Raw genomic sequence first — 18,770 nt, forward strand, 5'->3', positions numbered from 1 at the left:
CACGTGAAATGAAGTGGGGAAAACAAAACGACCTTGCAGGTATCAGACGAAATTTAACTACCTTCAACACCTTGAGGGCGCTAGTCACCTTGTTGACAGTCTATTAGCCATCGCAACCGCAAGAGGGCGGGCTCCACAATGTAGGGCGCGGCGGTACTTTCGAACTGTCTAGTCTACGTCTTGATTTTTTCAAGCTCTTGACTAGACTTCTGTACATGGCTTTTTGCACAAGAAAACTACCGTCTGACAGCGATAAATTTGTGATTTGATGGACATGGTTGTTGGGGGATCGACAAGAGTATGAACACAGCAGCTGAGGTGGTTTTAAATAGCTTTATTCCCGTCTGAAATTAAGTTAAACATTGTTTAAAAATAAAATGTTTCAATTTGAATTGTCATGATTGTTGTTGTCGAGCGCAAAGTTAGTCCCCCGGGCAAGTTTAAACTTGCGCGCGCAAGTTTAAACCTGCGCGCACGCAAGTTTAAACTTGCGCGCGCATTCATTTCCTTGCTACAAATTGCGCACGCAAGTTTAAACTTGCGCACTGCATAGATTTTCGCTTCCCAGCCACGCATATAGAGCCGCTAAACTTTTTTTCCCCCGGGTATACTCATGCAGATATGTAACAACAAGTAACATTATTTTTAAAGCAGATTTTTTTCTCCGATTTAGTAGAATCGCTGAGCTTCGGGAGACAATGCCTTAATGCCTTTTTTTGAAACATTTTATTAAATTCATTAATTAGGAAAATCATTTGCAAATTTATTTACTTTTTAAAATAATTCCTGGCTACGCCACTGCCGCTAGTGTGCTTAAGTTGATTGCTTGCCCGGTCCCCTCTCCGGCCCCGCCCCCACGTACCCTTAAACAACTTCTCTGATAAGCACTGCTAAATCTCAATGTTTCTTTTCATTGACGCTAATTGAATGGCAGTGTATATTTTGCCGGAGACGTCAAACCTTTAGTAAACGTTAGTTTGCCGGATATGCACTGAACATGCACAGTTACTGTTTTTTTGTACTTAAACATTTTCCGGTGACAAGTTTTAGTCTGGCTCCATGCCAAAATTATCGTTGTTACCTCGTATTCACAAGATGGGATTCAGACCATTTTATAATTTCGGACTTTATTTCCCTTTTAAAAAAAATCCTCCAGAGCCACAAATCTGAAAAAGAAAATGTAATACTCTGCAAAAAATGTTTGAGACATGTTAAAATAATAAAAGAAGATTATTCTTATTTATTTGGGGATGAGAAAAAAAACCTTAAAAATGTGGTGAGGTCGGAATCGAACGCGAGTCATCCCGCTTACTAGAGCCTTTGCTTAACCGTTACACCAAACGTGCTACATAACTTTTGGTGGGAATTTAATACATCTTATAATTCAGCCCTATTTTAAAGAGTACAGCGCCCTCTGTTGATATGGATTGCCGCCGGCAAACCTTTAGTAATCGTTAGTTTGCCGTCATTACCTCCGGCAAAATATCCACTACCTAATTGAATTCCCCTTTTTATTTATTTCTTTATTCATTCATTTATTCCATTGATTCTCCATGTACTCGTGTTTTGAAAAAAAATTTCTTCATCAATGAAAATCCCTCCCGCAAAAGAAGGTTGCGATCGCCTTTGCGCAAGTTTAAATTTGCGCACGCAAATTAAAATGGCGCGGTGTAATTTGCGTGCCTCAGGAGTCCCTCGCGCAAGTTTAAACTTGCGTGCGCAAGTTTAAACTTGCGTGGGGGACTCAAATTGCGCTCGACATCGTCACGGTCAGTAGGCCCCTAGGCCTAATTGTAAATTTCAGAATATCCCGCCACTCGGAAATACACCCCTGAAAATAAAGGCAGTGGATATTTAGCCGGAGACGTCAAACCTTTTTTTTCTTAGTAGGCCTAAACATTGGCTTGCCGGATATGCACTGAACATGCGCAGTTACTGTATTTTTGTACTTGGACCATTTTACAATTTCGGACTTTATTTCCCTTTAAAAAAAAATCCTCCACTCCAGTCCAGAGCCACAAATCTGAAAAAAAAAGAAAATGTAGTAGGCCTAGGCCTACTCTGCAATAAAATGTTTGAGACATGTGAAAATACGTGGACACTGACTGGGGGTCCCCTTGAGATCGAAGCAACACAAAAGAAATGGGGGTTGCTGAAAAAATTCTTAGTCCAACTCAACTATCCTGTTGCCGGCTACATGGGCTACGCGGCTAGGGAGTGGGAGTCCCCTTGATAATGCTTGAGAACAAAGCAACACAAAAGGAATGGGAGTTGCTGAAAAAATTCTAAGTCCAAACCAACTACCCTGTTGGTTACCTTTTTATTTGGGAGTCTCCGATACACTCTGCATGGGGTCTATGACTGGGCTGTTTTAGTTCTGATAGCATGACATCAAGATCTCTCCCTCACATTTTCCCTCTGCTTCCTTTGTTTCAGATCTAGTTGAATGAATCCACAATGGCTTTCACGCCATCGGTCGTTTCCAAGCAGCAGAAATACACCATCACTCCAGCCAAAAGGGACGAGGATTTATCAGAAGCTTCATCCAGCAACTCCAGAGTGTCTTACAGGTTTGGCTCTCTACAAACTAATTTGAACATCCCTATAACTGAGATGGGGTTGTTAGAATGCCCCAACTACCTGTTCATCAGGCCAAGAGACCAGTTTTTGCAGCAGCTCAAAGTCAACGCATTCTGGTCTCTACCTTCACAGGTACCCATACTCCTGGGTGGAGAGAGGCAATTGTAGTAATGTGTATTGCCAAGAACACAAGCACCTGTTCCCCGTCAGGGTTCGAACCCACGTACCACCGCACAAGATTCCAACACCGTAACCACTGGACCACAGCGCTTAGGCCAAAAAAAAAAAATACTCGGTCTCTGGTCAGCACGCGCGCTGATTTTAATCATGCGCGTCAACCTTTTTTTTTCTTCAAATTAACACGGAAGCTACAACAGCGCCCTCTATTGCCGCACCGCCTCAACTTTTTGTACCAAGGAGCACCAAGGAATGGGGAAATTGCACCAAGGCAAATGATAAAGGGCACCAAGGCAAATTATGGAGGACACCAATGTATAATGAGGACACAAAAAAGCAAAAAAGTACCCACCTTGTCTGTACAATTCAAGCTTAAAAAAAAAAAAGCCACCAAAAAAAAGAAAAAACCGTGTCACCGCATCAATTCCGGAACTTCGGTTTGACCAGAGACCAACATTTTTTTTTTTGGCCTTAGTCAAAAGATGTATAAATGTTTGGTTTGTCCAGCGGTTTGCTGTTGGCATGACATCACATGTGGGACACATGGTCTATGCACATTGAGAGGATTCAATCAGAAACAAAAACACTCAGTCAAAATGAACTTGTCAGTTGGAGCTGTCCCAGGACACTTAACCCTAACAAAACTCAACCCATCAAACCCCAACGGCATGTTTTGTTGGAATCCATCAGGATGGGTACAGTACCCCTAAACTGACAGTCTTTTACATTGGGTTGGCACACCTCCAGAATCAAAGTCAGAAATGTGTGTGTGCAGTTTCCCATATGGTGTTGAAATTTGCCAGGATGGGTATGGTTCCTAGTAAATCATGCTAGGGAGTTAGGGTAACTTGGAGTGTCTTTGCACAGTTATGAGTGTCCGTAACTTGACCAAGTGGTCGTTCACTAAGCATAAACAGACTGTAAGTGTCTTTATGTTTTAATCTTCCAATGTTTTCCCTGTCCAGGTCCATGTATTACATCAGTGGCGGTCTTCTAGACACCAGAGAGAATCGTAATGTGGAATTCAAGGCAGCCCAAGGGAGTTACATCTACGACATTCTACCCTCAGCTGTCGAGAAGTATGGCTGTGCATTTGCCAACGGAGAAGGGGGGACGCTCTATCTCGGGATAAAAGACAATGGTTGGTACTTGCTGAAACTGATGGGAGAGTGGAGTGTCGGAGTAAAAATTGACTACAAGTTAGGCCAAGTGGAAAAATAAACCAGTTCTTAGTCCCCACTCGCTTCTTTTTTTTCTTTTTCTTTTTTAAATACATATGTTTTGCTAAGTGTGTCAAAAGGTGTCACCCTTTTTACGTAACTACAGTTTTGTTGGAAACAACACTATGTTAACTCAATATAGTGTCTTTTTATCTGTTTCCAACAAAAATTGTAGCTAGAAGGTTGACAATTTTTGTATCAGCCAAAAGAGTCGAGAGAATGGGAATAATCCATCTGCCAGTTTGGAAAATATTCCATCTTGGGAAAAAAGAGGCGGACCGTCCATCATTTTTTCAAAAAGCCCAGACGAGAACTGTATTTTCTTTTAAATCAATCTTATTAATTAAATTGGAATTTCAAAAAAAACCTTGATATTCCCCCATGGTAATACTTATTCATGTATCATTTAATTGTTAGTATCCATTTTGTCTGCAGGTGTTATCATGGGTGTGTATGTCACAGCGAAAGACGAAGAACACATACTGCGCACCATCCAAAAGGCATTTGATAAGTTCTTGCCCAGACCACCCTGCCACAGGTTAGTATTAACCCTAACCCTGCTGAATCCTACAGGATCTAACCGGGAGTAACACAATCTTATGTGCGGGGTGTCAGGTGTCGGAACATAGTCACCTAAGAATTAACCAAAAAGGGATGTCAAACAGTTTTCATATATTTAACAGTTGTAGAAAGTTGCACAAAATGTGTACCTATGAAAAATTCATCCCATGGCAAATATTTACTATTCGTTAGATCAAAGCTGACTTACCAGAGAAAATTAATTTGTCTAAAATCTGGGTGGATATTAAACTGACAGTGAGTTGGTTCATCCAGAAAATGATTTTTTTTTTTGGTTTGATTGAGCTGCATTTAATAATGTGACGTGATTCCTTGGCTAGGTGTCCATTATGCATGACTTTGACAACAGCACCCAGAGAGACTTGGTTTAACAGATATCACTACTTCAATTCCTGTTTTGGGGCAATTTTCTGTGTTCAACGTAAACATTAAATATGTAAGAAAACTTGCCGTTAAATGTAACCAAAATGTCTCTCGGCATTTAACCTAACCTCTACCACCAACCTCCCACCTACCCCACACCCAACCCCACCCACCCCCCACCCATCCCCACCTACCCCCCACCAAACCCCACCCACCCATCCCCACCCACCCCCACCCACCCCCACCTACCCCAGTCCAATCCAGGCTACTTCAACAAACAAGGCTAAATGTAAGATTCTAACTCGTGCCTTTTTCTTTCCTCTGTTTTTGGTTGACCAGTGTACGACTGATACCTCTGTGTTCCCCCAATGGATCCCGGGTGTTTTTCAGTTACAAAGTAATTGAAATATCTGTCAAGGCAGGGACGCTGGAAGATATCTTCGAGACTAGTGACCACAAGGCAAGTTAAAGGCATTTTTACAGCCCTTGACCCTTAACTACGTACATTTGTACAATTTTGACATGTTCCCAATGTGTATAATTTGCTACTCAATATTTTGTCAGGCCAGCAATGGCTAGAACGTATCTTTTCTCCTAATTGAACAAACCTTTGAGATATTTTCTCCAACCAAACCGTTAGGAGTACAAAATAATCGTAAATCTACAACTTGTATTTGTGTGTTAATCTCAGGTATTCATCAAACGGGACGGCAGCATCGAGCTCCAAAATGCGCTACAGATAAAGGATCTTGCAATAACAAAGTACAAGCAGGTGAGAGTTTATCTCCAAGCAAACCTGAATTCTAGAAGCTAAATGGTAAACCCCATTTTATTTGTCGAGACCCGTGTTGCAGCGTCTTATCTGTTCACAAGATGGAGTTTGCATCGGGGAGATGTACATTCAATATGTAATCTGTCATTGCAAACTGAGCTTAAAGTCGGAAATTGCCATTTTGCAGTACAGAGGGATAAAGCCAAAATTTGAAGGTGTGGTCGATTTTTTGTTTCCAGGTGAACCTTGGTCTGCAAGCCCTCTTTTAGCTTTCTCCAATTTTGTTGTCGTCAAACATGTTTAAAGCCTACTTTCTTCCCGTTTTATTAGTTGACTGTTCATTCGCTGTAACACAACTGCAGGATTTTTAAATGCCATTTTCTCAAGAATTGGTTTTTATTTCTGTTACTGAAATCAGTACCCCTAAATGTTATATACCATGGAAAGCTCTTGTTCTGCACAATTCAAATAAAGAAATATCTCAACTTTAAGCTCCGACTTTAAGCTCACTTTGTGATGAACAGGTCACATATTGGGTATTGCACTTCACCAAAATATTTTTTGTTGTCCGAGGACTTGCAAGAAAAAAAGTCACAAGCTACGAGGGTGGGACTCGAACCCAAGACCTCCTGCTTAACAACTAATGCTGAGCCATTTTCTTTATTCCTCAGATGCTGGGGCAGCGTTTGTAGCCAATGGCAAAAGTATTCACTCAAGCAGCTGATTTCAGATGGTCAACTACATTGAGCAGCCTCGCTATAAAGTACCACCAGCAAAGTCAGTTTCTGAGCAAATGGATGTGTTCAAAATAAAATTTCAAAAATGTAATTTTTGCAACAATTTCATATTAGCTGCAGTTAAACTATACAGATTGTCTGGTGTGGTGCGCTGTGGTCAAGTGGTTACGGTGTTTGACTCATGTGCCGTGGTACGTGGGTTTGAACCATGACTTGGAACTTGGTGCCTTTGTTTTTGAGCAAGACACTGCCTCTCTCCACCCGGTAGTGTAGGTACTTGCTTTTCGTAGCAAAAAAAAAAAACCTGGTGCTCAGTGAAGCTGGTTGCAAAGCTCTTTGAGGTCGGCCGTTCTTTGTGGTTTACAGTTTTCACAAAAGATGCAAGATTTCCCCCAAAACATTGTAAATAAAATCCAGCAATATCAAAAACCTTGCCATATGACCAAAATCTAAATATTGTTTCTATTTGTTTAGACACTATTCACAAACTACAGATGAGGTTTTTTTGCTTAATATCAAGAGCAGGGGAAGCACCCAAATTTGGTTTTTTTTTTTCATTTTTGTTTACTAAATGTGCAGTATCTTTTTCTTTTTTCTATTTTGAAAATGAGCGATTGGATTATGAACACCCGTAATCGTTTTAAAAATAGTGTTCATGATGATTATATTTTCTATACTTCAGACACTTGTAAAAGGCCAATTCACTTCAGGTTAATTGAAAGTTATTTCGAAATCATTTCCTTTGGTTAGCCAACATATTGCAAAAAAAACGGTTGGGAAAAGGGTCTTTCAGCCTTAATTTTTGTTTATTATGTATTCAGTTTATTCACAGTACTAAAATTTTGAAAGAAGGAAAACTAAACAAGTAGTGATGAGTTTTCTATCCGTTGATCCATTCGTGTTATCTTGAATGATAACCCCTACATTCAAAATTTAAAACCAAGGATTTTGATTAGAATCATTTCATAAAAAAATAGTTTGGTTTTATACATCTGTACTTGTTTGTATTAACCCTAACCGCCCTGAATCCTCCAAAATCCTTTTTGCAAATTGGAGGAATTTGCAGGATTGAGGTTACATGGCAAAAGTGCATTGCTGATTTCGGAGTACGCACTGTGTCAAGGTCTTGGGCTGGACCTTGTGTTGTTTACGCTCAGCCTAGCATAAATTTAGCCCTTGATTATACTTGACATCCTCCGCACTGCTCCAGGATGTCGCTGCCTCTGCCTATTGACAGTCATAGCCGGAGGATGTTGCAGGATTCAGGCAGTAGTCACCCCTCCATGGACCATATTCAAGAAATAGCGGAGGAATTTGCAGGATTGAGGCTATATGCTATTTTTCCATGAGGCCAATTGGAGGATTTTGCAGGATTGAGGCTACATCCTAGCAAAAAGGCCTAGGGAGTTAGGGTTAAAGACTACACGCATACAAAAATCATTGTGACCAATTAACTCAGTTATGGTGCTACATGCGTGTACGTCAATGTTTCTTGCTGCACTCAGGAAGTTACTTTTCTCTTCCGATTATGTTACATATAATTCACTTGCTTTTTCACTGTTTATATTTCTTTATGAATTTTGTATGAAATTATATTAAAAGTGTTGAAAAAAGCTTGTCTGTAGGTTTTTTTTTTTGGGGGGGGGGTAAAAAAGCAAGTCACATTCGTTGTTTGAGAATAACCCAGAATGCAGAAAAGTTATTCTTGGTGTGGGCATTTGATGTTCAGAAACGCAGAGTTTGTCTAATATTTGGGCCCATAGTCCGGTCATAGTGTTTTCAAAGCAAGCTCGTGAACATCTCGGTTTCCTCACAAGCGACGAGAAGCTAAAGGCCTGTGTCGCATCAGTCTTCTAGCAGTCAAACTGCATCCAGTCTGCTGAGACGATACTTCCATGGCATCCTTGGTTCTAGAGGTATCCTCGATTCATAAATGTGAGTGACGGACCACGTGAGGAAGTATATGTGCCGTGATTGCCACCTCCAGTTACTTGCTCTTGGCTTTACGCAGCACTCTTAATAACAGTGTGTGCGTATAGCACATGTATGGGTCATTCAATTGTTTAGTTCTCATATTTGGCGGGTCAGGACAGAAAGCCCGAGCTGGAAGCGTCTCGTCCAATCTCTTGAAGAACAGACGACAGATTGCTGTTCAGATTCATGCCCACTTTCTTGCCAGTCTGCAAACAAAAATAAACAATCAAAAAAATAAACAACTAGTTAAATGCGAGTAAATCACCCAGAAATATCCAAACAGTAATCTTGCTAGGCCGAATCCAGAATCTATAACTTGCCCGACAGAAATATTTGCATTTAGCAATAATATGTGACCAACTCTTTAAACTGAGTTTCCAGGCATATTTTTACATTTCTTGGGCAATTTTTTTCTTTCTGTTTTTATAAAATCTATATATTGTCACAGTATAAATGTCAAGGTTAGTTTTCTGCGATACAATTTTGTAACCTCAGTAACGGATCAAAAAGTGTAGTATTTCTGTAATACTTGCCGTGATCATGTCCTGTATGCTGTCCATAGTGAGGCTGCTAGAGCCTTTCTTTTCCATGCCCACGAGGGCGCCCTTTGCGTTGACAGCCATGACGATACAGGCGAGGCAGCAAGCCTCCTCCTCAAGCGTTGCGTCCACGACGTGTTGCTGACCAATCTAACGAAAGGACAAAATATACCACCATAAACAAAATAAACTGTGAATACGGACTCCAATCTTAACTGTCTGCATTGGTTAAAAAAATTCCACAGACAGATTTCAAATTAGCAGCCAATCCTTTGATAAGGGGATAGGTGTGAGCCATTGTTGCATTCTAGTCCGTTGCAAATCTTAAGTCCTTTCGTAAGTCCAGTCGCAAAATACAGAGGACAAACAAAAACAAAAGAATGCCTTTGTTGTGGTTCATTTGAATAGCTTGTGAGTTGGCTTGGGACTGGAGGACTTGAGATGGATTTTTGAGGAATTGTGATGGACCGACTACAACAGCAGCATAAGTAACAAGTACCAAGTGGTACAACCCACAGCAGTTCCACGAACCGTACAACTGCGAATTTTGCAATGCAATGGGCGTGATCTAATATGCAAATTAGATGCATGCGCATCAGTGTCACAAAACTGCAGGTATTCCATAGAAACTCACTGGCAAAGCTGTGATACACGCATTGCGTGGAACAGTATAATACACACCGAGTTAACTGTCCACCAACCAACCAACAAACCAACCAACCAACATAAGCAGCTCAAGCCCCCGGCGTGTTTCGCACCGCCGTGGGAAAAACATTACTGACACACTTAATATCTATAATCAGAAGTCGGCAAATTGCCTGTTGAATGAATAGTATCTTAGTTTCTTACCTTACTGACGGTGACCAATACCGGCATGTTACAGGTGTCTAACAAGACGACATCGTGAGGATCATCAGAAACCTCAATCTCTTCTTGACCTTCACTATCTACTTGAACTTTGACCTTTGGTATTCTGCCACAATAAAATACAGACAATACAATTATAAGTTAATAGTGTTCAGAGGATTGTTCATTATTAAAGTAAGCAATAAATCTTTACTCACTTTACCGGTTAAAATCTATATTCAGTTCTGAGACTTTGAGCAAGCAGGAAATTACATCAATTCACATCTTGTAAAGTGAAACCAACATTCTCAAAATAAAAGAAAAAAATCCTGCAATGGCACAACATAAGTACATTTATTGACGTTAATTTCTTCCAGGTAACAACTAACACCCCCGGTCAGAGAGGGAGGTAAAAAAAGCCAAGTTATTCTAATGTTCAAATCTGCCTTTTTACTTTACATTTTAGCCTAAATTCTCAGAAAGTTCATAAAAATTTGAAAACATCACAAAAAATCTGAGTTATAATCCAACCTGGTATTGTACAAAGCTGCCTTCACAGCGATCCCAATGGCATCAAATAAGTTGCCTCCGCATTCCAAGACCACCACGTCAACATACACCACCCAACAGCACTGCTGAGGTAACACGCACAGCGCCTGGTAGTCCAACACGTTCTTGAGGTCATAGGTCAAGGTCAGTGTGTTAGCAATCTCTGTGGCAAGCTCCTCGCCTCCGCGACCTTCAAACTCCGGGGATGCATTGGCCGAGAGGTCAATGAAGAACTCCAAGTAGCCTTCGTTGGGTCGTGTCGGTCGTGGTTTGCCCATCTCGGCTTTGACGCCCACCAGGATCTCGGTGTTCGAGAGGCGGAGCCGAGATGAGCCACTGGTGTTTGAGACGACACCACACTCCAGCTCCATTGGCCGAAATGCATCGCAGCTTCGTCCATCTGTGCGGAGACCATCCTATTGTCAAGTCAATAAGTGAACTCAAATTAAATTTCTAATTAGGGCCTGCACCATTAGAAAGTCAAGAAAATCAGACATTTCTGTATCCCAAAATAAATACTTTTAATAGGCCTTGATAATCCATATCAGAGACTTTAATTTATCTTTACCTTCTGAAATTGATCATTGTTGACAACTTGAAATGATTTACTGTGATTCTAGTATTTATCTTACAATAGCCTAAATAATTCTATCTAATCAGTAAGAGGGAAATTAAAATTCGAGAAAGAATGTTGCAACCTGACACCACTTCAGTGGTTGTGTACAAAGTCTATGAAGTGTCAAGAAAATTTTCTAAGTAGGCTATTTCCTAACAAAATTTGAAATGTTTCTCAGTCCCAGATTCATGTCTGATCATCATTTTTGCAATGACTGACCTTCATTGAGTTGATATTGATAATGAAGAAAAAAGTGGTGTCAGGCTGCAACATTTTGTTTCTAAAATTCTCCTCTTGTATTAAAATAAACTTAATTAATCTTTAGCTGGTTAAGTTATGTAAAATAATGACAACAGCGCCCTCATGCACAGGCAATTTTTTTCGGGGGGGGGGTACTCATTGGGCATGTATTGTTGGGTATCTTTGTTTCTTTAAACTTTAAGGGATTTAAATGAAATGTTGCCTTAGGTTTACCTGTACACCGTGTATAATGAAAGTCTTTTCTCCCAAACTAAGCTGAACTTTCGCCATCCTGCCGCCTCCACATATAACTTTTGCAGAACATGCAGCAAAAAACGTGCGATATTAACAGTTAACCTAGTCAGTATTTTCGTATATAACGTTCGATTTTTACCTAAGGAGTTTGGGTGTACGACCATTAAATCAAAGTTCTTGGATCATAACATTTCTTTTAGTGAGGTAATTGGTAAAGTATTTCTAGATTCTTTTAGTCATTTCTCTGTATAATGTTCTTATGAAAATTGGAAATATTAATTCTATATATATTAATTCAATATTGATTGTTAAAAGTTTTTTTGATAATTCTTGATCCAAATTACAAATTCTCTTTATTATTTTTTCGTAAAAAATCCCCGTTTGTATAGTGGATTGTTCAGTTGCTGATTTTCACTTCCGGGATCGATAGAGGGCGTTCTACTTGAAAAACTCTCATCTCGTCTCAGCGAGTTTGATTTTGATCCGCGCTGTATTTTATATTTTTCAGGTAATATTTACTAATTTTAGTCTTTTGAAAATGGTGTAAAAGTGTAAAGGATATTACATTTCGGCAGTTTGATTTTGTACATTTGTATTACTATTTTGATTTGACTTTTGGCTAATAATTGACGTGTTTGCGGCCTGTCACTCAGTGTCAATCATGCATGGTCAACGAATACTGGAATAGATGAGTCATGCGTTGTAACCTAGTACTAGTTGTAATATGTGTATGTGTGTTGTGAGGAAAGGGAGGGGCAATTTGTGGCTGCAACTTTTGTTTTGTATTTTGCAATAAAATTGTATGTTCTAACCTGATTATTTATTTATCACCGTCATGAACGTGATTATCTGTTTTGTGTTTGTTAATGTTTACGCTGGAATTGCAAATATGTAACCATTAATTGTAAGGCTGAGTAAAAACAACAAGTAGTTTCTTGACGGTCTTTTTTTTTTTAAATGAAGGTAGCGGGCTTTCTTCTTTTTTTTCCAAAGATAGCGGATTTTCAGGGATGGCGGATGGATTCTTCAATTATCTCAACTACTTTGCTGATACAAAATTGTTTCCAAAGGACCCATAACCCTTTTACATAGCTACAATTTTGTTGGAAACAAATAAATAAAAGACGATATAATGTACAAAATATATTGCAAATGAATTAAAAAAGAAAAGAAAAAACAGGCGGTGAGGAAAAAAGGAAGCAGGCGGGGACAAGAAACTGGTTTATTTTTTACTTCATCTCTACATCATCTTTACATCATCTTTTACTCTATACGATTACGAGACTTGATGCTCCTGGAAAGTTTTAACTACAAATAATTGGTTTTGTACTTTTCTGTACACTAGTGTAGGCCTACAGTGAAGGATTTTTCAGGATTAATTAATGGAAGGTTCGGAGCGAAAATGCTGAGGGACTGAGTACCAAGAATACACGTTCCTCATGTTTTATTATTTCCTTCTTCTGACTTACTTTTGGCAGGAACTTTTCTCCTCTTTGATATCATCAGCTGTCATCATGAGTTTACGTCTAGAGCCACTGCATCCAAATAATGGAGACGCTCCCGACAATGATGCAGCAAACCAGAAACTGAAGATGTTGGCAGCTAGCAACAGATGCTGCAAATGCTGTGGTCTGACTGCCAAGCTAGGCGTACAGGATGAGTGGTTTGTCAGGGTGAGATCGAAATTTCTCTTCTTCTTTTTTTTATCTTAAACATTTCCCATATGTGTTGACTTTGCTTCTTTTTTTTTAATGTTCATTTGGAACATTTTTATCACTGCTTTTCTATAAAGCAAAAAAGGATGTGTGTATTTGGGCTGCCTGTATTGGTGTGTGCTTAATTTGTTAATCAACTGATCAAAGCAGTTTCCCTGCAAAGCTGGGACAGCGTGGCAAAGCTGACTTAAAAATGGAACTGAAGGTTTTCAAATATGTTGTTGAATGCTCATAAAGGAGATGAATGTCCCCTCTGTTTTCAATAATATTTTACTTTTTCCTGTTTGTGGATTTTCCCAATACTACCGTTAAGAAAGAGGAATGATTGTTTCGAGAAGTCTCTTTCATAAATCCTGTATTAGTGATTCGTGTCTGTGTTTTCTTTTCACATTGAAAATATACAATGGACATCATTAATGGAAGCGAAATACTCAAATAATTGATTTTTTTCTCTCTCCAGAACTCAAAAATACACGCTTCAGTTTACAAGAAGAAAATTCGCCACTACCAAAAAAAACAAAAAACACCTCATCGAGAGACCTGACCTAACTTAAAAAAATTAACGAGAAACCTGACCTCCTATCACACAAGTATATATGAGGACAGGCAGTACCCTGAGTTAATGCCAAAATCTTATTGGTTGATGTTATCTTCCCTGATGTGTGATTGGCAAATTTCTCCAGCACTCGCCCACCTCATGTGGAACGCAGGATAGATATTAAATTATGCTGACCCCTATATAAAAGGTCATTAGGTCAACTACACACTGGCCAGTCTCAGACGCAAGATCCAAAATCTGCAAGGCTGTGTTCAGACTAACTAAAGTCCTCTTCATTTCTTATTTTTCCCCTGTACATGTACTTCAGGATCCCTGTGGCATTGTCTGTGCAGTCTTCACCTATCTCCTCATAGCCTACGGCACGTTCGCTGTCATGACATGCCTTCTCCTTCCCAGGGGTCTAGATCTCTACACAATCTTTCATGGTATCCTCTTCTGCATATTGTCGGGCAACTCGGTGGTGTCCCACGTACGCGCAATGATGACCGACCCTGTAAGTGTGCAGTTTTGTCCTAAATAGTTGTTTCATGTAGATTTATTTGTTTATTTATTTATTTTTATTAAATTGCTTACTGCGTTGTCTACATGAAATTGGGACCTGTTGTCCCGAAAATGGCCAGTTCTGAATTTTTTGGCCACGGCCGGCAATAACACATGTACTTATGGAAGCAGCCAAATACGCTTCCCGTAGACCACAAACGTGCTGTGAACGTATTGGTTACACTGCATTGTGGGGCATTTTGCTCCGCACAAAATCCCTGTTCATCACGCCAACTTTCCCAGGGCGCAGCATACATATACTGCACACTTCCGATCTATCTGTAAAAGGGTCCATAGATGCGTGTGTTACTGTAAGCCTCAACAATGTAATTCAGATGCGGCCTCACTGTCATACAGATGTGACGATGTACATTAGCTGCGCAATGAGCGTCCACCATTATAAGGGGGCGCCATAATTGAACAGTGATATGATGCGGTGACAAGATTTGTCTCTATCAAAATTGGAGACTCGGAGCATATTTTATATTCCTTTAAATTACCCTCCAGGGTATTTTGGCCAGAAACCCTGCCAAATGCAGCAACATGCAACACTTGTCTAAGTGACAAGCCTGCCCATTGCAGCAAGATCCATCAGGGGAAAGTCTCAAGGCCACACTGCCTCAGAGTCTGTGGTCACAGCATTCAGCAGGATACAACTGTGGCATTGTTCAATGGGACTAGCTCTCATTGTTTCAGAGCTGGCCATTCATGCACTGGTGTTGGTAGCTGAATGCATCAAAGTTTTTTCCACCTGATGCACTGTGTTGCGTCTGGCAGGGTTAGGGTTAATGTAGTGAACAGACCAGTGCTATATTTTTCTTTCATTCTAGGGAGCCATACCGTTAGGTAACGCCACCAGGGAACACATCAATAACATGGGTCTCAGTGTGGGTCAGGTGGTGTATCGCTGCCCAAAGTGTATCAGCATCAAACCGGAGAGGGCTCACCACTGCAGTATCTGTAGGAGGTGTATCAAGTACGTAGCAAGCTTGACACGTAATTAGCTGCAATCGGCTCAGTGAGAACGTGTCATGGATGCTGAATTCAGGCCCAATTCAAAACATGATTCGGCATCTTTTGATTTGGAATCACAATCCTAGAATATTGTTTTTTTTCCGGAATATACAGCATTCACCTAGCTGAAACTTCATCAGGTTAGTTGCTTAGCACCCTTCTTTAGATCTTGAGCACTTTTGTTGCTTCAAACAAACATTAATTACAAATGATGGAGCAGCCTTTAACATCTTATATTCGGACTCTTATATTTAACATCTTATCTTATTGTCCTCCGACTTTTTTCCTCAGGAAAATGGACCATCATTGTCCTTGGGTGAACAACTGTGTTGGTGAAAGCAACCAGAAGTTCTTTGTCTTATTTACGGTAAGTACGGGGCCTTTTGTCTTATTTACAGTATTTACAGTATGCGGCTGCGGGGCGTGAGAAATGCCAGTACACTATTGGTCAAAAGAGGGTACAGGCAATTCAAAATCGCTATACCGAACGATCGTTATTACGAACACTTTCTGTGGATCCCGCGATGTTCGTTATAACGACGTTCCATGGTATTATCAATAAATCTTTATTATCATTTAGCACATTGAAAGGGGGATCTTTATAATCAAAAATTATATTTAACAAACTGTTTTTTGTCTTTTCTGTTCAGATGTACATCATGTTGATGTCTCTCCATGCAATCATGTTGATTCTCTTTCATTGCCTTTTGTGCGTTCGGTCGCAGTGGGGACGTAAGTAGCACCAGAGTAATTCCAGTTTGCTATTTAACAGGTTTGCAGCATTGCTAATGTTGCTAGCATCGTAACTTTAGGTGTTATCTCTGGCTACATGGCATATACAGGTTTATGGCTTCTGACTAGCGCCCCTTGAACAAAGACACTGATAAAATGGGGAACCGCTAACATAGAGCTGGAGTACAAAAAAGTTTTTCTCATCCAGGCTTTTATGAAGAAATGATGGAAGCAGCACTTTAGCAGCACTTTAGTGAACAATAGTCACTTGTACTACATCACGTAAAAAAAACCTTTTTTGCCCAAAAATATTAATTTCGGTTAAATTTCTGAAGAATCTCCCCAAAAAGGAAGCAGGATGAGAAACTGGTTAATTTTATTACTGGTTTACATTTTTACATGTATCTGATTATTTCTGTTTTCTTGTATTCCTTTCCAGCGGAGTGTCTGTACTTCTCGTCTCCAGCCACCATCATCCTCATCATGATCTTGACCTTTGAAGCTCTTCTCTTCTCCCTCTTCACAGCCATCATGTTTGGCACACAGGTCTACTCCATTTGTACCGATGAAACGGTAAGCATACCCAGGCCCGTACGCTGGGGAGAGGGGTTCGAATGCTGAGTGATGAGTTCAACAAATGCCAAGATTGCCCAGGATACACGTTTTACATGTATGCATATTGTTGTTTATGAGACACTCTATTAAATTAAAACATGCGGGCCAGTGAACATGCCCGCGGGCTAGTTAAGAGTCTGTTTCAGTAGCCCGGCTGGCTATTTAAAAAAACAGTTAAGGTCGAACCCTGACTTTTGCCTGACCTTTTGAACAAAATGTTATCAGCGCAACACTGTGTCTCATAAACAACAATATGCATACATGTAAAACGTGTATCCTGAGGCAATCTTGTCATTGTTTTAATAAACAGATCTAATAAAATAACCTTAATCAGTTAATAAAATTTGACACAAATTAATACAGGTGTGCTCTCAGAATTAAATGATTTAATTTTTTCTATCATTTTATCTTTGCCGCGCCAGCCGGGCTACTTACGGAATAGTTTGACTAGCCCGCCGCTGTTTTGAGTGGCATTTGGCTAGCGGGTTGCCACTAAAGTCGGACCCTGAAAGTGACCAGGAAATGCCTCGGATTGCACCACGGAGCATTTAGGATCCAACATTTTCCGGGCCTTTAAGCATTTTCTGGACCTCAACGCCATAAGGGCTTTAAACTCGTCCTCGCATATAAAATTTCCAAGTTGGGGTTTGACAAAACCATAATTATTGATTACGTGGTATTTGCGAACAGAAAGCACACAGCATGTGCGTGTCAGTTCGTGAAAAAGGTGACGAAATGTAACCAAAAATGTTTTCCGCAGACTCATTTTGTTTCCCCCTTTTCCATCTCAGGGCATTGAGCAACTCAAGCAGGAGAAGCCAACCTGGGTCAAGAAGACACGTTGTATGTCCATGAAATCAGTCTTCGGCCAGAAGATGTCTCTGGCTTGGCTGAATCCGTTTGTCTCCCCAGATACCAAATGGGGAAAAGAGGAAGTGTACATGTACAGCGTATGACTAGGCCGTAGTGTCTAGGGTCCAAAGGAATTCCATAACACAACAAGTGCTTCTTGTATTTATTTCAATCACGGGTTCAAACCTAAGTGACTTTTTTTTGTAATCTTTTTCAAATGAAATAAATTTTTGTTGAATTTGTTTTTTCTGTGAATATCAGTGTTTGCCTGGCCGATCAAATAAAAAACAAATCTTTGTTGAAAAATGCACTAATTTCAATGAAAATATTTAACTTTAAAGTACACTGCAAAAATGTTGTACACAATTTGCTCAGTGTGAATGGTTCAATATAATGTGTGTTTTGTCTGGTGAAATTTGGTAAATGTAAATTTCATGAACTTTTTGAGCCAGTGAATCGAATTTGCAGAAAATTTTTAACAAAGAGAGAAAAAAGGGTAGGATCATGCCGGAAAATATATGCATAATGAATGATTTTTTAGATCATGTTCTGTCTGTACATACAGGAAATTGTTTGCTAATGGGGAATGGTGGTTTAATTCTGTGTTCATGTTAAATGTTTCAAGACAGCATTGTTTTGGTTGAGATGACGTACAAATTTGACAGTTTTTCAACTTGGTGCACCAAGTTGAACTTCCAAACTGAAGCCTTCCTGAAATTTGTCTCTCGTTCATAGTGATCAGTCTTTCATATTTTGTGTCATTTAGACTTGTTTGAGGTAAAACTCCACCGGGTATGTGTGTATATTTGAGACGTTTATCTGTTATTTTAGATGTGAAATGACTATTATGACTGATCTGGACACCATTGTTGTAGTCAAGTCCATCACAAGTCCTCACAAGTCTTCACAATTCCTAAATAGTCCTAACAAGTACTCGCACATCCATCACAGGTTCTCACACGTCCACCACAAGTCCATCAAAAGTCCTCACAAATCCTCTCAAGTCCTCACAAGTCCTCACAAGTCACCACAAGTCCTCTCAAGTCCATCACAAGTCCATCACAAGTCCTCACAAGTCCTCAAAATTCCATCACCAGTCCTCACAAGTCCATCACAAATCCTAACAATTCCATCACAAGTCCATCACAAGTCCATCACAAGTCCTCACAAGTCCATCACAAATCCTAACAATTCTATCACAAGTCCTTACAAGTCCATCACAAGTCCTCACAATTCCATCACAAGTCCTCAAAAATCATAAACCATCACAAGTCACAAGCTTTTTAAATGAACTTC

At 39.9% G+C, this 18,770-nt stretch overlaps 3 protein-coding genes across 4 annotated transcripts; 2 read left to right on the forward strand and 1 right to left on the reverse strand.

Annotated features, from left to right (window-relative positions):
* The first annotated feature begins 113 nt into the window (after positions 1–113).
* LOC119739258 (schlafen-like protein 1) lies at positions 114–7,064 on the forward strand. Of its 2 annotated transcripts, none has more exons than XM_038214116.1 (7): positions 114–310; positions 2,434–2,570; positions 3,723–3,898; positions 4,413–4,515; positions 5,259–5,379; positions 5,611–5,691; positions 6,363–7,064. In XM_038214116.1, exons 2-7 carry the CDS (start codon positions 2,458–2,460, stop codon positions 6,381–6,383), a joined length of 615 nt encoding a protein of 204 aa, XP_038070044.1. In that variant the 5' UTR covers positions 114–310; positions 2,434–2,457; the 3' UTR covers positions 6,384–7,064. The 2 variants fall into 2 exon arrangements, with proteins under 2 accessions (XP_038070044.1, XP_038070043.1); XM_038214115.1 differs by having other exon boundaries at positions 115–318; positions 2,437–2,570.
* Positions 7,065–7,910: 846 nt separating this feature from the next.
* Positions 7,911–11,574, reverse strand: LOC119739388 (exosome complex component RRP42-like). Its single transcript, XM_038214322.1, has 5 exons — positions 11,427–11,574; positions 10,319–10,752; positions 9,791–9,914; positions 8,936–9,091; positions 7,911–8,608 (listed from the first exon to the last, which is right to left on the reverse strand). Exons 1-5 carry the CDS (start codon positions 11,481–11,483, stop codon positions 8,513–8,515), a joined length of 867 nt encoding a protein of 288 aa, XP_038070250.1. The 5' UTR covers positions 11,484–11,574; the 3' UTR covers positions 7,911–8,512.
* A 289-nt stretch (positions 11,575–11,863) lies between these two features.
* On the forward strand, positions 11,864–18,533 carry LOC119739389 (palmitoyltransferase ZDHHC3-like). Its single transcript, XM_038214323.1, has 8 exons — positions 11,864–11,955; positions 12,926–13,120; positions 14,029–14,214; positions 15,092–15,237; positions 15,567–15,642; positions 15,926–16,007; positions 16,447–16,580; positions 17,414–18,533. The coding sequence occupies exons 2-8, from the start codon at positions 12,962–12,964 to the stop codon at positions 17,576–17,578; spliced, it is 948 nt and encodes a 315-aa protein (XP_038070251.1). The 5' UTR covers positions 11,864–11,955; positions 12,926–12,961; the 3' UTR covers positions 17,579–18,533.
* The last annotated feature ends 237 nt before the right edge of the window (positions 18,534–18,770 follow it).

The sequence above is a fragment of the Patiria miniata genome, unplaced genomic scaffold (genome assembly GCF_015706575.1).
Source record: "Patiria miniata isolate m_02_andy unplaced genomic scaffold, ASM1570657v1 HiC_scaffold_30, whole genome shotgun sequence".
Lineage (NCBI taxonomy): Eukaryota > Metazoa > Echinodermata > Asteroidea > Valvatida > Asterinidae > Patiria > Patiria miniata.

Excerpts from the sequence above, each read along its gene's own strand:
- LOC119739258 (XM_038214116.1), top strand. The coding sequence starts at position 2,458 with ATGGCTTTCACGCCATCGGTCGTTTCCAAGCAGCAGAAATACACCATC. Across the intron at positions 2,571-3,722 it reads AACTCCAGAGTGTCTTACAG|GTCCATGTATTACATCAGTG; the intron begins GTTTGGCTCTCT and ends TTCCCTGTCCAG. Across the intron at positions 5,380-5,610 it reads TCGAGACTAGTGACCACAAG|GTATTCATCAAACGGGACGG; the intron begins GCAAGTTAAAGG and ends TGTTAATCTCAG.
- LOC119739388 (XM_038214322.1), bottom strand. The coding sequence starts at position 11,483 with ATGGCGAAAGTTCAGCTTAGTTTGGGAGAAAAGACTTTCATTATACAC. Across the intron at positions 9,915-10,318 it reads GCAGCTTTGTACAATACCAG|AATACCAAAGGTCAAAGTTC; the intron begins GTTGGATTATAA and ends TTATTGTGGCAG. Across the intron at positions 8,609-8,935 it reads GCATACAGGACATGATCACG|ACTGGCAAGAAAGTGGGCAT; the intron begins GCAAGTATTACA and ends TTTTGTTTGCAG.
- LOC119739389 (XM_038214323.1), top strand. The coding sequence starts at position 12,962 with ATGAGTTTACGTCTAGAGCCACTGCATCCAAATAATGGAGACGCTCCC. Across the intron at positions 15,238-15,566 it reads ATCTGTAGGAGGTGTATCAA|GAAAATGGACCATCATTGTC; the intron begins GTACGTAGCAAG and ends TTTTTTCCTCAG. Across the intron at positions 16,008-16,446 it reads CGTTCGGTCGCAGTGGGGAC|CGGAGTGTCTGTACTTCTCG; the intron begins GTAAGTAGCACC and ends ATTCCTTTCCAG.